Source organism: Anolis sagrei, chromosome 3, assembly GCF_037176765.1.
Source record: "Anolis sagrei isolate rAnoSag1 chromosome 3, rAnoSag1.mat, whole genome shotgun sequence".
Taxonomy (NCBI): Eukaryota; Metazoa; Chordata; class Lepidosauria; order Squamata; family Dactyloidae; genus Anolis; species Anolis sagrei.
In genome coordinates this window covers 35,114,172-35,132,039 of record NC_090023.1, presented here as the reverse complement: position 1 = coordinate 35,132,039, position 17,868 = coordinate 35,114,172, and the positions used below count along the sequence as shown (strand labels likewise).

The window sequence follows — 17,868 nt, the reverse complement described above, 5'->3', positions numbered from 1 at the left end:
TTCAACACCACCGTTTCAGTTATGGACAATCTTTTACGTGCCCTTCTCATATATCAATAGCAGCTACAACAAATAAAACTAGCATCTTTATTAATGACTTAGATTAAGGTTCAGAGCAGTGGTTCTCAATCTGTAGGTCCCAGGATGTTTTGGCCTTTAACTCCCAGGTAAACTGGCTGGGATTTCTGAGAGTTGTAGGCCAAAGCACCTGGGGACCCACCGATTGAGAACCACTGGTGCTTATTAAGTTTGCAGATGACACCAAATTGGGAGGGATAGCTAATAATCCAGAGGACAGGATCAGAATTCAAAATTACCTTAACAGATTAGAGAGCTGGGCCACAACTAACAAAATGAATTTCAACAAAGAGAAATGTAGAATAGTTCACAAAGGCAGAAAAAAAAATGAAATGCACAGATACAGGATGGGTGACGCCTGGCTCAACAACGTCCATGTGAAAGTGATCTTGGAGTCACGGTGGACAACAAGTTGAACATGAGCCAACAACGTGATGCAGCAGATAAAAAGCCAATGCAATTTTGGGCTGCATCAAAAGGAGTATAGTGTCTAGATCGAGGGAAGTCATGGTGCCTCTCTATTCTGTTTTGGTATAGTGTCTAGATCAAGGGAAGTCATGGTGCCTCTCTATTCTGTTTTGGTCAGACCTCACCTGGAATATTGTGTCCAATTCTGGGCACTATTGTTTAAAAGAGACATTTACAAGCTGGTGGTGTCCAGAGGAGGGCAACTAAAATGATCAAAGGTCTGGAGACCATGAATCTCTGTGTGGAGTGACTTAAAGAGAAGAGGAGATTGAGAGGAGACATGATAGCCATGTACAAATATGTGAAAGGCTGTCATTAGGCTTGTTTTCTGCTGCTCTAGAAAAAAAGAACTCAGAGCAATGGGTTCAAATTACAGGAAAGGAGATTCAACCTGAACATCAGGAAGAACTTCCTGACAGTAAGACCTGTTCAACAGTGGAACAGTCTGCTCCGGAGCTCCTTCCATGAAGGCTTTCAAACAGAGACTGGATGGCCATATGTTGGGGGTACTTTGATTGTGCTTTTCCTGCATGGTAGGGAGGTTGGACTGAATGGCCTATGTGGTCTCTTCCAACTCTGCTATTCTATGATTCTATGTGTTCCCAAAAGCTCATTGAGTTCTTATAACATCCATTGACCTTTACATCTTTAAACTGACCAAACATCAAAAATTACAATTACAAACTGTGGTTTGATCATGAAGAGCTCCCTAATTGTAAGCTATTAACCCCATCAAAAATAGAATCCAACAATGTTCCCCATGAACTGATTTCTTCTGAAAATGAAGTACAAAGCCTTAATTAAGGAGAAACCAAGGCAGGCTCAGGAATGAAAAATTGTGATGTTAAATCACTGCATCTAGGATGCATGTAGATTACATTCTGGAGGATGGTGGCTCATGGGCTCCATAACTTTGTCCCCTGGATGGATTGTAATGTTCCAGCATTTTCTTGGGAGATCTACTTTCATAATAGGTATTGTGTGCTCTATGACAACTGACAGAATTAATTTTATTACAACACCTTGTAACCAATGCTGAGGTGTCCAATTTAATTTTCCAAGCAAAGCACCACAGAATGGTAACATTCCCCCGGAACTGCTGAAAGCAAATCTAGTTTGTTGGGCCCCTGTTTTAGCTCAGCTTTTCACTTGGATTGGCCACTTACCCATCTTTCCATTAAAAAAGGAGAATAGTCAGAGGCACTTTAGATCAATCAGCTTGCTAAGTATTATTGACAAGATGTAAACTAGTCATTTGTACTTAGCATTACTGGATTGGCTAGAATAGGAAAACATACTGGATGATGAGCAAGCTAGTTTTATATGTGGATGTTTAACAGTAGATCAAGGTCTTATAGGTCAGCAACTTTGTGTGGAGGGCACTTTTTAAGCTTTGGGCAACAATTCTAAAATATATTTTATTGTGAGTCCTTGATTTTGTCTCATGATGACTGTACAAATGAGAGATCTGCAAAAGATCCCATTGTTAACAATTCTGTTATATCTTGATTAGTGTAAAGATTTTGTGAAGCTATTTTTTTAAAAAAAAAATGCTTCCAAATGCAGGGCATCTTAACTATTCATTGTATCTATTATATGTAAGAGTACTATTTCGATGTAAGCATTAAATATCTGTTTCTAAATGAAAATGTCCAAGAATACTGTTCAAGGCAATGGATAAAAGATAATGGATAGATTGCATTAATAGAAGTTGTTTTATTAAGAGTTGTTGAAAGGATTGAGGTCTAACCTCATCATGTTGAAGGTCTGGCCACCAAATGTCAGCCTTTCATCATACTTCAAGGTACCACAAAGTGTGAATCTAGCAAAGGAAGATTACTCAGAATGGAAGAGAATATTAATGTTACCTGTTCAGAAACATTATTGAGTGCTGCCAATGCACTGTTATAACAAATCCATTCATGAGACCAGATTGTATTGAAATACCATCTTGTGCTCCTCCTCCTCCTCTTTATTGTTTAGGTGTGTGAAATCTCAGCCACACAACCATATGCTGATAAATTGCTTGGGTATTACATTGCAATGAAATGAACATACTTTATAGCATTTAGCCTGGTTTCAGTTTCCCCATAATGCAGAGGAACTTTGTGATGGACATGACCAAATGGCTCACAATTGGGAGGAAGCATTTAGTGGTTTAATTGAAAGATTTTATGATGGTTATTTACCTTTGCTTTAATGATCATAAGAGTGTATGTAATGGTTGTGGGATTAAAAAAGAAATATCTCTGGGCACACTGTTGAGGTTGGGGAGCTCTAATCTATTTGTTGTGGTTTGCACAGGAGTCTGTACAGACCTCACTGAAACGGATGAGGGTTCTGGAGCAGCAATATCTGCCAGTGTTAGTCACATATTTATAGATGTGAGCTGGAAATGAAGAAGGGAAACAGACTCAAGACAGTTGTGTTTTATGATAATATTAAGAACTGATACACGTCTCTTTGATTAATTGCTGCATCCCAAAGGTTATAGAGCAGTGGTTCTCAACCTATGGGTCCCCAGATGTTTTGGCCTTCAACTCCCAGAAATCCTAATAGCTGGTAAACTGGCAGGGATTTCTGGGAGTTGTAGGCCAAAACACCTGAGGACCCACAGGTTGCGAACCACTGTTATAAAGGGAGCCAGGTTAACCACTAAACAAAATCCTTGATCTGAAATGCATATGCAAGTGATGCCTTTGTTAGGACCACTGTGAAAGGCTCAAGAATCTTGACAACAGCTTTTGAAGCACATGAATCTCATTATCATTCAAAGATGTAAACATTTTGTGAGAAGAAAAGTGACCTTGTTACCATAGACCTACATCTTGTTTGTTCATTGAGATGGAAAGGGTATTAAAATACTCAGAAATGATGAAAAATGCATTTTTTTAATATCAGGGGACCCCTACAAGATTTGTAAGAATCTTCACAGTTCTGGGATTTTTCTTTGCAAATTGCAAAAGTAGTTGTTTTGCACAGAAAACAGGGTTGTTGTTTTGTTTTTGTTTTTTTTGCAGGAAATAACATTTTCTGTATGGAAAATAATGTGTCAATGCAGAAATATTAAATCATTTCCTGAAAAAAATTCTGCACTGAAATATTCCTGTGTTGACATATTATTTTTCACAGAGAGAATGTTGCTTTTTGCAAAGACATAAAGAAAAAACAACCATGTGTGAATATTTCACAGTGATGCAAACTAATAATCCTGTAATTTCTAAGTGTTAATATTTGGTTAATTTTGTGAGTGAGAGAAGCAAGTAAATATTTGTTTAACAGTAAGTATTTTTAAATGATGTTGCAAGTTAGATGAACCTTTTGTGGGTATAGAAGCCAAGTATAACAGAAACTACATGTTCTTCTGGATAGGTTTGCTCTCTTTTTCCAAAATCATTACTATCAAGTGTGTTTTTTCAGAACATAAAACATTTTATTGTCTCCTCCAAAATGGTAATCTGCCATATTAGCTAATGGTATAAATGAATACAGTCCAAATAGGAGTGCATAAACATAGTAACACACATGCAATTTAGTGTTTAACTGTCATTCAGGCATGAAAATGAGGCAAATGAGAAGAGCTAGTGTGATATAGACCATAAGGAAGGGTTTTAGGTGTTGAATTTGTGACGCTTTTACTCTTTTGGCAGCACAGCACTTCTTTATCCTGGTAATTAATCCTCATATTGTGCCTCATATAGTGACGACTGGTCAGAGGTGAGGTTTGTGCTGAGCTGTACCTTCTGTACAATTGTGTACCATGTCTGCGACATTCAGCTCAAAGGTAGCACATGAATCTGATAGAGACCATTTCCGCATGGATTTTGTCATCTTGAATGGAGCAGAACCTCCTGTTTGTTCACAGAGGGCACTGTTGTAAAGGCAATCTCAGTCATCCCTCCCCCCCCTTTTGAAAATGAAAACCATCTTGCTTTACTGAAAAACCTTTCACAGCTTGATGATGCAAATGTCACCATGGAGATTTCCTTCCAATAGAAAAGAATGATTTCTCTGCAGTTCTCTCTCCCCCCCCCCCCCTCCACAGTGTAAACAGCAGACAACTTCAAATGCCTCTACTAAATCCCTGTCTCATAATGTAGACCGGAAACAGAAGTAGGAAGTACATATTTGTCTATGGCATACTTACTTCATTTTTATAAGCAGCCCAATCCCCAGCGTTGTAGTGTGTGTGATGACAGATTAATGAAGTAGGTGTGAGTGAAAGACATTGATCCAAAGACAATAGGGAATAGATGTGTGATTTATTATGTTTGAGAAAAAGATTCAAAATAATGCTTCTGTAATTTCCAAGTGTTAATATGTAGTTCATCTCTTCATAGACACATGGTTCATCTTTGATTTTTATTGTCTGTTTTACATGGATAATTACTTCAAAATCTGTGTTTCAAGTCTTTAAAAAGCCCATTTCCTTTTGGGAGACACTGTCACTTGATATGTCTGTCTTCTGTCATAATGAATCAAATGCAAAAGAGAAACAATTCTGGATGTGTAATGATTCAATTGTCACCTTCATCTGCCTCCAGAATGATCTCTACAGTGAATTTATACTGTTCATGGCTGAATTAAAAGAAAATATTAACAGATTATATAGTAAGATTAAATAACTGCAGATGAGTCTCTGGTCTTTTAAAATACCAGCTAAGATTTTAGGATGATAGGCGTTCTAGTTCAGGAGAAACAGTAGCACTTTGGGTGGGAAGTATGGGAGTAAGTGGGATCATTTCCAAGCATCAGCATAACATGTGGTCCAGTCATAATTTTTTTAACCATGTAATCTAATAGCTAATGAACTTGAGCCATCGTATTCTTGCTTGGAAATAGCCTATTATTATTATTACCCTGAAAAACATGGTTGTAAATAAGGTCGAAACTATTAACAAATGCAACTTGAAGCTAGTTTTTTAAAAATCCAGGTGGGGACAATTTCTGTGTTTTCCTCTATATGGAATTCCATTCAGTCCCCACTGGTTTTGCCAGTCTTTAGCTATTTCCCTTTGAAGACATCACCTAACTTCTCTTTGGGTATAGGCAGAAAGATACAAATGACAGGACATTAAAAGACAATTTATGCTGATTTCTTTCCCAGTAGCCAACAAAAACCAAAACAGATTCCCATAGAATGGAAATAAATTTAATTAATCACGTCATTTGTACTCTAGATTTACTTAGGCCAGAACCCTCTATAGAACTGAGCGAGGCAGGCACTTTGAACTTTCCCTATGTAATCCGCCCCGAGTCCCATGGGGAGATGGTGATGGGATATAAGAATGAAGTTGTTGTTGTTGTTGTTTTTGTTGTTGTTGTTTGATACATAACACAGTGAAGAAGATCACTATGCTGGCTTTTGTATTTGATCACATGTCGGACACTTCCCAATTGCCTAGGACTGTGTGTTGTATTGACAAATAATGCATGCAGATCCAAGCAAGATGGCCTTTTGCAGCTGACAGATTGTAATTTTATCAACACCAATTATTTTTTAAGTGCAGGCCAAGGTCTTTAGGCACTGCACCCAGTGTGCCAATCACCACTGGGACCACCTTTACTGGCTTGTGCCAGAGTCTTTGCAGTTCTATCTTTAAATCCTCATATCATGGCAGCTTTTCCAGTTGCTTCTCATTAATCCTGCTGTTGCATGGGATTGCAACATTGACAATCCATTCTTGTTTTTTTTTTTTTTCCATGACTGTGAGATCAGGAGTATTGTGCTCCAAAATTTTGTCAGTCTGAATTCGGAAGTCCCAGAGTAGTTTGACATGTTCATTTTCCGTAACTTTTTCAGGATTGTTATCCCACCAGTTCTTTGTCGCAGGCAGATGATATTTGTGGCACAAGTTCAAATAGATCATCTGAACAACTATGTTGTGTCTCTGCTTGTAGTCAGTCTGTGTAATCTTGCAGCAGCTGAGCATCATTTCATCTGCTTCCTTGCGGAGTTTACACTTGGAATCTGTTGTCAACTTTATTATTTGAACAGATAGCTTCATGTTCCTCTGAGAATCAGCTAGGCTTAGAGTTTCAGTTGTTGGAAGAAGTGAGTGCTGTTCTGGCCAGATTATCATGATCCACAAACAGCTCTGAGCTAGACCAACTTAAAGTTTTGCTGTGTTATCAATGCAGAATTATTTGCTTCCATCGAAAAGAAGAAGAGTAGTGTTATATCCAGCTGAAAAGGAGTTAAATGACATATCAGCCCAACTTAGAGCACCATCTGCTTTAAGGTACATACAGTTTGACCGAGAGACACGGCAGTGAACATATTCCATTTCAGTCAGTAGATAAAATGAATTACTTTTTTTCACAATGGGTAGACTGATTCATTAGGTAATCCTTTCTGTGCTGTAAACTCATAGAATAGGATCTGAACTTACAGTGTCATATTTGCTATTGTTCATTTTTATCTTTTCAGAATCAAATATTGTCAAGGGCTGCCACCGCCCCACTTCCACTTTCCTTGGTAGATGAAATATGTTCTGCAAATACAATAGGAGGGATTACATGTCATGTAATCCCTCTCTATTACATCTCAAGATAGCGTGCAAGCCACAATAAGGTGAAATCCTTCCAGGATCCCAGCAGCTGCTCCTGCTGCCATCGCCCCCTTCTTCCTTCTCCTTACAGGAGCCTGTACACATTTATGTACGTTTTTGATTGCATAGTAAAGGTATTTACACAATGTGGATTTTTCTAATGACAATATAATAATAATAATAATAATAATAATAATAATACTTTTTGTAACCCATCCTATCTCCCCAAGGGGGCTCAGGGCAGCTTCCAGCATCATAACAGGCAAACATTCAATGTCTTTATAAACAAAAGTAAAATAAAATAAAACAAAAACAGTACAATACATTACACAATGGATTAAAAAATAAGTGCATCATTTAATTATCATTAAATAATCATCATTAAAACAATTAAAAACCAGCTGAGGTAGAATGTCAAATCTGTTCCCTTTCCATTCCATTAATCAATGCTATCAGCTTTATTCCTCCTTCTCATTGTATTCTTGAGAGCATAAGAATGTTTAGAGGCCCCTTTCACACAGCTGAACAAAATCTCGCATTATCTGCTTTGAACTGGAATATATGGCAGTGTGGAATCATATAACCCAGTTCAAAGCACATAGTGTGGGATTTTCTGCCATGGTATTCTGGGTTATATGGCTGTATGGAACCACCCTGAGTTGCTTCTTAAAGGAGATTAAGGAGGGGGGCATTTTGCTCTCCTTGGGGACGACATTCCAAAGGCAGGGGCCAACCACCGAGAAGGCCCCCTCTCTCTTTCCCACCAGCCGTGCTTGGGACGGAGGTGGGACCAAAAGTAGGGCCTCCTTAGCTGATCAAAGAGCTTGGGCCGGCTTGTACAAGGAGATGCCTTTTTCTAGATAGACTTGGCCCAAACCATTTAGGACTTTGAAGGTAATGACCAGCATTTTGCTTTTAACCCAGAAACGGATTGGTAACCAGTGGAGCTGCCATAACATGGGAGTAGTTCTCACCCTGTGAGGGGCCCCAGTCAATAATCTGGCTGTACCAGTTGATGTTTCTGAACTATCTTCTGTACATGACACTGGATTCTTTCTCTGGCTTTAAGGTTTGCACTCAGCATCAGTGATTTGGTGTAAATAGTGGTTTATTGTGTATTTCTCAGCTTGATTAGTTCTAACCTTTTAAGGGATACAGCATGAACCAAATGAGACTAACGTTTATTTCAAATTTTCTCTTTTATTAGCTTGAAAAACATAGGAACGCTTCTATAAGAAGAATTGTTTTACCAGCTGTCTTGTTTTGCTTCTCCATTACTTATAAATACCATTACTCCTGATGTTAATAATTTAATTTGCATTTTCAAGTCTTGGATAGCATTGCTATTGTGTGCCACATCACTTACTTATTTTGCTGTTCAGTGTGACTGCTGAGGTTAATTAGCATCCCCCGCCCTCCCCAAGCATTGTTGAAAATGTAGTTAATGGATCCATGGATGCCTTGATAGTCATGATTTCATTTTTCTTATGGTTTTCTTTGAAAAAGGCTATATTGCTTGATGTAATGACTTTCTGACTTTTCACATTGTTAACATTTGTAGAATAGAAGATGAGACTCTTTCATATTGTCATGCTATTCAATCCAATTCTAAACTGTATCTGGAAAAAACAACAAAAAGCACACTGTATTATTAAGTATAGTTATTACAAACAACTAAGTGTTTATGTGTATAGTAATTTTGAAATGTTATCTCTAGACAGTTCATAAGTACTGTAGACTTCTGGCTGCCTTAATTGACTAATCAAACTATGGTAAATTATGTACATGTATTTATGAGAATTGACCCCCTTGGGGACCCCCCCCCCTCCACCCAGGTTCCATTCTCCCCCAAACAAGAAAGTTTGTTTCCAAATTTTGTGGTCTGCCCCCACCCCCAGCTGTCACGTCTGTACATGTACTAGAGATTTCTTCAACATACAAAAGCAATCTGTGGTAAAATCAAATTCTCAAAATTCTGGCCAAAGATACAGACTTAGGTAGAATGTTACATCTTGCAAGTACCAATGCTCTACAAATCTCTATAGTATGTATTCCATATTTTTCTCCCTAGGTGTTAAGGCACAGCATATTATTGATATAAATCTTAATGAATTTCATTCTTCCAGGCAAAAATGTATGGTTTTACCATTTTATCCTTATTTTGAGAAACTTATTCAAAACTATACAATTCCTGAACACTATTCCAAGCTTAGAACTTAATATTTTCAAGTATGGGAAAGATGGGGGGAAACTACTTTTTCATGGAAAAAATAGCATTTTATATTGTGAATATCTGTTTAGGAAAATAGCATTTTCTGCACATAAACTTTTTTTTTCTAGAAAAATGTTCTATTTTGTGCAGCACACTTGTTTTCTGTGCAGAACCACTGTTTTGTGCATGTAAAATACTCTGTTCTATGTAGGAAATTGGTTTTTGCATTTTCTGTGCAGGGGAGAAAATATCCCACATGCAGTTTTTATGGAGAGTAAATCTCAAACTACGTCAGTCATCACTTGTTTAGGATGTTCTTGATTGGAAAAACAAATCTTGAAATCCAGACAAGCTCATGTGAAGAGATGGGATCCTTCAGATACTTTGATCCTGAAAACTAAAAGGCTTTATAACTAATAACTAGCACTTTAATTGTGCCCAGAAACAGATCAGTAGCTTGTAGAGCCATTGTGATAGGAATTTCTATGATCTTTTAACTAGCTGTGATCAGTATTCTGAACCTGCTGCAATTGCCAAACATTCTTCAAAGGCAGCTCAATGTAGATTGCTTTAGATTAATCTTCTGAACATGTCCTTTCTGAAAGGTCTGAATTCACTGTAAAATAACAGCCTTCAAGTCTTATTGCAGAGAAGTGGTCTAGAAGCACACCATGATTGATGGTACTGAAAGTTGATGGTGCTGAAAGTTGAAGGTGCTGAAAGTTGCTTAGAGATCCAGTGTTGGTCATGTATAAAGGTGACCAAAGCAGTATCTGTTCAATACCCATACTTGAAAGCAGATTGAAATAGATCACCTTCTGGAATCTTTGAAGCTGAGAGGCATTAAACTGGAGAACTTAAACTCTGAGATTAAGAGCTTCTAGATAGGCCCTGCTCTCAATTGCACCTTCCTCACAAGCGCAACTGGTGAGGATGAGAGATAGGGCCTTATCAGTAGTGGCCCCTCGGCTATGGAACTCCCTCCCTAGTGAAATTAGAGCAGCCCTCTGCCTAAGTAAAAATATGGTTATGTGACCAGGCTCTTGAACAGCAAAGCTCATAGTGCAATAAGATAATAAGGAATAATGAACAGACCAATGGAACCACTACGGACTTGATTTTGGATGTCATGATTTTAATAACTGTCTCTTTTTGGCAGAAGATAACATTTAATTGATGTACAGTGGCATTTACTACTCCTTTTACCCAGACAGCCAGTCCATCTATCTGAGTTTTATAAATCAGCAAAGCAACAATCCAACATTTATTATTTTCTTATTGCAGGTGATGTGCCTTCAGGACTTTTTTGGCGAAGATGACATATTTATTGCATGTGGCCCGGAAAAGTTTCGTTACCAAGATGACTTTTTGCTAGATGAAAGTGGTAAGAAATTTGTCTTTTCCTCAAATATAGGCATTGTGTTTGTATAAAATAGTGGTTTTAATATAATCTTTGTATGTCTTAATTATACCTGTATGATCTATGATTGTTTGGACTAAAATAGTTCAACCATCTTTCATTATTCTAGTTAATTTGTCTATTTCCATGGCTTCTTTTAATTTCAGTTGCCAATCATAGATGGAAGGTAATTCAGTTATTTTCCACTTTTCAGTGGATTTAAAAAATATCTTTACTGATTTAAAGTTAGAAATTAATTTTTCTCATTTGCACTCCAGATGTATTTGTGTTCTAGAATGTAGAAAGAAAGGTTGGATAGAAAGACTTGTGGAAAGGCTGGATAGAAAACATTCAAACAAATAACAAAATCCCAGTGGTAGTAAAACCAGAATGAGGAATACAATGCCCCAGTTTATCCTCCATTTCTATTTGTCTTCCAAAATAGCTATTGGAGGTGATGTTGCATCACTTTCTGTTTCCAGTTTTAAGGGGTTATGGGGAAAAAACCCCAGAGGTTTCTGTAACCTGGCAAGACAGAATAAAGGGAAAATTGCTCATAAGTCTCTGATTTATGGAACCACACACTAGTGAGTTAAACAGCTTTTGGGCTGTGCTCTCTGCTACCTGACATTCTTCTCCTCATGTTAAGAGAATAAACTTATATATTGGAGAAAGCTCTGTAGATAACCCAGAAACCTTTCTGATTCCAAAAAAGTGTATCAGGTCTTAAGTATCTCATCATAATCTCAGGTGCCAACAGCTTGTGTACTGTGTGGAATGATATCACACCAGGATATCATGAAGAAATTGTCTTATCATGTAACAAAGAAATTGTCCAACTGTTATTTGCATGAATCACTGCTGTAGATGTCTTTTTCACCTAAGATCCAAAATGGGAGAACAACTCACATTCAAAAATGTAGGAATGGTTGGATCCACCAAGGTTTGGGAGCTCATGCTCATAAAAGATCACAATGTTGAAAAAATGCATCCTCACTGCTAAGTTTCAAAACACCCTTCTGGATTTATTGCTAACAGAATTTATAACAAAAAAGAAAATACTGTCCCAAACATCATAAAAGCTTGCACAAAGTGATGAGATCTACAAGAGTTCCATTTTTGGTAATGGTTGAATGTGATATGGCCAAGAAAGTGTAATTTAAAGATTCTCCCCTAAAGTGCAGTTTCCAGTTTTTCAATATTTCCTGTAAGTAACATACCATCTATTTTTCCTTAACAGTTCAGATTCTATCAAAATTACAGGAAAACAAACAACTGATTATATGACTCATTGGAAAAGATGATAATGCTTTGTAATGTTGAACGCAGTGGGAGAAGAGGAAGAGCGCATCACAGGTGGATTGATTCACTAACAAAGCCATGACCAGTGTTTTGCAAGATCTCAGCAGGTTCGATGGTAACAGTTTCAGAGCTAATTTGATGGTACCTAACAGCAACAAAAACAACTCTCTGACTTCCACAAATGGTCAGGGATACTGTAATTGAGCCTGCACTCAATCTTTAGTACAGATTATATACTCATGTGTAAATCAACATGATGCATATATCAAGGGCAGTTTTTGGCACCCAAAGTTTGGATTTTGATATGACCCATGAATAAGTCAAGGGTTATTCCACAGTGAAGCACTTCAGAAGGCAGCTGTCCGTATCCACTCCTGCCATTTCCCCAATGAAATGGCATTGTGGTGGAGACAGAATGGGGTCAATACTTCTGTTAGTTTCTCCTAGGAAGGACCAAACTCTTGCCTTTCATCACTCTACTTAGAGAAAGGGATGGTTCCACTTTCAATAAGAATTGAGCTACAATATTTACATTGACTTGTGGATAAGTCACCTCAGTTTTCTTGGGTTGGTTTTTTGATTAAAATGTCTAGATTTATACAGGAGTATGTACAGTATATAAAAGTAATTACAAAATAATCTGGAAGTCATAGGTAGTTCTGATGTGACTCCTGTCTTTTGGTATTATGATTTCAAAATAACTAATATATTGCAGTTTTAATAGACATGGAGTGCTTTGGCAGCCATTTTAAAATTTTTGAATTTCCAGATCCTCCTCCTCATGTTGTCACATAGTTATTGATTCATCAAATTATACAAAATATAACACTCTGTGACTAATAGTTTCATGCCATATCTTGTTCTCATTCTGTTTTGCTATCTGAACAAACATCCGTTGATTATCATGTCATAATATCTCAGTACTGTTGCTAACAAAGGTCTTTGGTTAGGTGTTAGGTTTAATATGCTCTGATAATTTTCTTTAAATTGGCTAAACATTGTAACTGCAGGATTACCTTTATGCTAGTAAGGGGTTGGGGCAGCCTCATTAGGGCCACTGTTGTTTTTAGGATCAAAACTAAATTGCATTGCTAAGATGCAGATAAATTTTGATTCGGAAGACCCTAAACACAACATTGTTCCAAACAATATTGCAAGCTATTTCCCACAAAGAGCTTCAAAATGCAGGAAATCTCCCCGAATACTAATGAAATTTAGCAACAGAATACAGAGGCCAGTCAACCTTTCTCATGTTTTGTTATTTTTACAATTTCCAGCTCACTCCTTTGTTTCGGTTGAGCATTAAAATCTCTAAATAGTGAAATGTCCAGGTTTTAGGAAATCTTATCCAGGATTTTGGATTTAGCATTGTGTTTGAAAGTTTACTTTTCCCACTTTTTATGTTGCAGAGGTTGTCTATCGGTATTTCAGGATCGATTTTGCAGTAAAACAGGACAATAAATTATGTATCTCAGTAGTATTGATACCAACAAACCACAGTCCCGCATTGTTGCATCTGATCATGCTATTTTTATGCATTATTGGGTGCTCTTCTAAGTTACTATGCCTCCCAAATTCTCACTTAATCATTCTTGTGGTGTGACTTCAAGTAATTCCTGGTGTATATGGGTCCTAAGGCATTTTCTTGGCAAGATTTTTTCAGAGAGGGTTTGTCTTGCCTTCCTTTAAGTCTGAGAGTGTTTGATTTGTCCAAGGTCTTCCAATGTGGTTCCATGATGACTAGGAAACCAAACTCTGATCTCCAGAGTCATAATCTAAAGCTCAAACCACTATACCAAGCTGGCTGTCTCTGATTAATTGTTTACATTTATTTATCAAAACAACCTACCAGCTTTTTTTTTTGTCGTGTCAGGAGTGACTTGAGAAACTGCAAGTTGCTTCTGGTGTGATATAATTGGCCATCTGCAAGGATGTTGCCCAGGGGACGCCCGGATGATTTGATGTTTTTATCATCCTTATGGGAGGCTTCTCTCATGTCCCCGCATGAGGAGCTGGAGTTGATAGAGGGAGCTCATCCACCTCTCCCTGGATTCAAACCTGCGACCTGTTGGTCTTCAGTCCTGCCGGCACAGGGGTTTAACACACTGCGTCACCAGGGGCTCAACCTACCAGCTTAGGACCACAGTGAAAACTATTTTAATTTTGGCTTAAACTCTATAAAGCCTATAAATCAAAACTATATATGTTTCTTCAGGATCAGTAATGATGTTGTCCAACATGACAAAATGTGATTGCTTAGAACCTAACATCCGTGTATCCCATCGCCTGGATCTTTCAGGTCTAAATCCAGATAGGAATAGATACCCCATACTGCTTTGGTTCCATATTGCCTGATTCTTACTAAGCTATAATGATTGTTACTGGAAGAGTCAACTTTTCAATTTACCCAAGCTGAACTGTCGCCTGCATCAGTGCAAAGGGGCCCACTTCATCACTCATATGGTTTCTTAGCACAGTAGGGTTTTTTTGTGCCACAGCAGCAGATTGAATGACATGATATTTCATATTTCTATTCTGAAGTTAGAACTACAATATAACGAACAGGAAAAATATTTATTTGCCACCCATTGAGATTTCTATCAACCCAGATGCTACAAAGCATTGCAATTGCTTTGGAAATTGAAGCGTAAAAGGACTGGCTAATATGGTGCTGTGAGTGCTACTACAGCATAGCGCTTTCAATGTCTGATTCCAGAGGCCAGGGTTTGAATCACACTCTTTCAGTCTTAGGAGAAGGCTAATGCAAACTTCCTCTGACAAACCTTGCCAATAAAACTCCATGGTAGATGGAGTTATTGGAGTTATTTGTGATCGGGGATTCTTGTAATACATTTCTCTGATAAAATGGTGCCATGAGACAGGGATTCCTCTAGTTTCTCCATCTATACATCCCCCCCCCCCACTCTTTTACAATTCAAAATTAAGCATGTGAGACTTGATATGGATCAGTGCCAATGGGTAGGAGAAATGATGGATTTAATGTTGTGCCTGTGATTGCATTCCGACTGTATGCTTTTGAGCAATATAGATCGAAATTGTGCATGATCCAGATTGGAATCATAGTTGAAGGTGGAGTTAAAATACATATACAGCCACAAGGATTCTAATTATAACTGTAGCAATAGTTGTAAGAATCAGGATTAGCTTCTTTCTACATATTGAATCCTTCTTTAAAAAACTCTGAACGGTGACATTATTCTAGCTTCAGAATGAATGTTACCAGTTGGTGCCCTTGGTTGTAATGTAGGAGAATGTAACAGATGTTGATCCACCTTTACTCAAAAAGCATGAGTGTAGTGCATCAGCAGCTTTCACCCAAACCTATAGCAATATATACTGTATATACTCAAGTATAACCCAACCCGAATATAAGCCGAGGGACTTAATTTTTCCCACAAAAAACCTGGGAAAATGGATTGACTCGAGTATAAGCTGAGGGTGGGAAATGCAGAAACAGGTAAATTTCAAAATAAAAATAGATACCAATACAGTTACATTAATTGAGGCATCAGTAGGTTCAATGTTTTTGAATATTTACATAAAACTATAATTTTAAGATAAGACTGCCCAACTCTGATTAAACCATTATTCTAACCGTCTTCAATGTAAATGTGCTTATGTATCCTTCCAATAATAATAGAATAAAATAATAAATGTAATAAAATAATAATAATAAAATAATAAAATAATGGAAATGTAATAATAACAGTAATAATAGAGTAAAATAATAAATGTAATAATAATAGAGTAAAATGGTAAATGCAACAACAACAATAATAATAATAATAATAATAATAATAGACTTGTGATTTTGTGATACAAAATCTAGCATATAAATCTCCTTTGCTGTGACATACCAGGTTTTTTCTGTCAGTAAAATAATAATAATAATAGATTAAAATAATAAACAACCTTGATTTGAGTATAAGCCGAGGGGGACTTTATCAGCCTAAAAAAAGGGCTAGAAACTAGGCTTATAGTTGAGTACTTACAGTAATATTCTTGAGCAAAATTTGAATTTAGAAAGGTAAATGTGGCAATTTTCAGTAATTTCAACTTGCTTGAACTTGAGAATTTCTATTAGATCAGTTTGAAGCTTGCCATATTTGTAAACCCCGTAATTAAGGGATGTCAAGTTTCACATTATTTGTTCAAGAGGTGCCTCTCTAGTTGCATTTTGAAATCTATAATTGTGGAACCTCCTCTTTATGAAACTGGCAATAAATAAAGGAGCCCATTCCCTTTCCTCTTTAACTAGCTTTTATCTTATTATTTATGTTTCGAAGCTTTCAGATTTTGTTGGAATAAAGGAGATTCCATACAGCTTTCAAATTGGAGCAAGGAGTTGTCATGATTGCATTCACCGGACTACTATTTTTCCTTACACATAATGTAATGTAAAATATTCCCCTATCCTTGCAGTTTCATTCTTCAGTCTGAAATGTGGATCCACATGTCCCTCCATTAAATGAATCCAGATTGCTCCCCTTTTGTTCTGGTGTGTCATATTAAAACAGGAAGAGTTAACCTTTACTGCTTACTTGGATACACATTATGTGTGCAGGAGCCCTGGATAAGCGCATATTATTCCTCCGAAGTATCCACACACTTTGCTATAATGGCAATCTCTTTTTTTCTGAAGAAAACCCTAATTATTCAAAATCCATAATTCATTAGCTTTCAAAAAGTGCCAAACTTTTCCTGGAGGCATCTGAGGATAATATATTCATTCTTAACATTCATTAAGTACTTTTTAAAAAGAGAGAGAGAGAAGAAAAATCTTATAAAAACAAACCACAGTTCATCAGCAAGGAAGAGTGAAGAAACCTCACTGGAAAAATATTTCAAAACTGATTAGTTCTCAGCTGGTATAATAACCTGAAATAAAATTGATGAACATTTCATAAGGGCAGAGCTAATGGAGCTGGGTGGGACTGAGTGGAGGAATACTCATACGGGAGCCATCAGGATTTGGGTTTTTTAAACAAAGAGATTAAATTGTATTCCAAATCAGCATTCTGTGAATCATGCTGCTCATGCAATTGGTGAGGATTGGTTTAGCGAAATAGGCTGCCTCGGAGCATAGTGGAGTTTTCTTCTCTAGAGGATTTTAAACAGAGATTGGATGACCATCTTTTAGGAGTTATTTGATTGAGTTTTCCTGCATGGCAAAATGGGGTTTAATAGGATGGACCTTGTTCTCCTCCAACTCTATAGTTTTATGATTCTACTTAGCCTACATGAGGCATGGGAATTGTGTTACTCTTCCTGCAGTATCTGTCATTCTTCATGTTGGCCAGCACGGCTGGGGAATATAGTCCAAAAACATCTGCTTCTGGGAGTTTCTCAGCCTTCTTAATACTGCGAGTCCTTAATACAGTTCTTCATGTTGTGGTGACCCCAACTATAAAATTATTTTGTTGCTACTTCATTATTTTCGTTGCTACTGTTATGAATCGTAATGTAAATATCTGATATGCAGGATGTATTTTCATTCACTGGAACAAATTTGGCACAAACACCCTATATGCCCAAATTTGAATACTAGTGGGGTTGGGGGATTTATTTTGTCATTTGGGAGTTGCAGTTGCTGAGATTTATAGTTCACCTACAATCAAAAAGCATTCAAACTCCACCAACAATGGAATTGAACCAAACTTGGCACACAGAACTCCCATGACCAACAGAAAATACTAGAGGGGTTTGGGGGGCATTGACCTTTAGTTTTGGAGTTGTAGTTCACCTACGTCTAGACAGCACCATGGACTCAAACAATGATGGATCTGGCACGAATACTCAATATGTCTAAATATGAACACTGGTGGAGTTTGGGAGTT

General features: G+C 37.3%; 1 protein-coding gene across 3 annotated transcripts in view; it reads left to right on the top strand.

The window, feature by feature from the left end:
* DCLK1 (doublecortin like kinase 1) overlaps positions 1-17,868 on the top strand; it is a 247,634-nt gene that overhangs the window by 105,287 nt on the left and 124,479 nt on the right. For all 3 annotated transcript variants that reach the window (XM_060770818.2, XM_060770819.2, XM_060770822.2), the window contains exon 4: positions 10,594-10,693. In XM_060770818.2, coding sequence (XP_060626801.2) covers positions 10,594-10,693 — 100 coding nt within the window. The remainder of the gene's footprint in view (positions 1-10,593; positions 10,694-17,868) is intronic.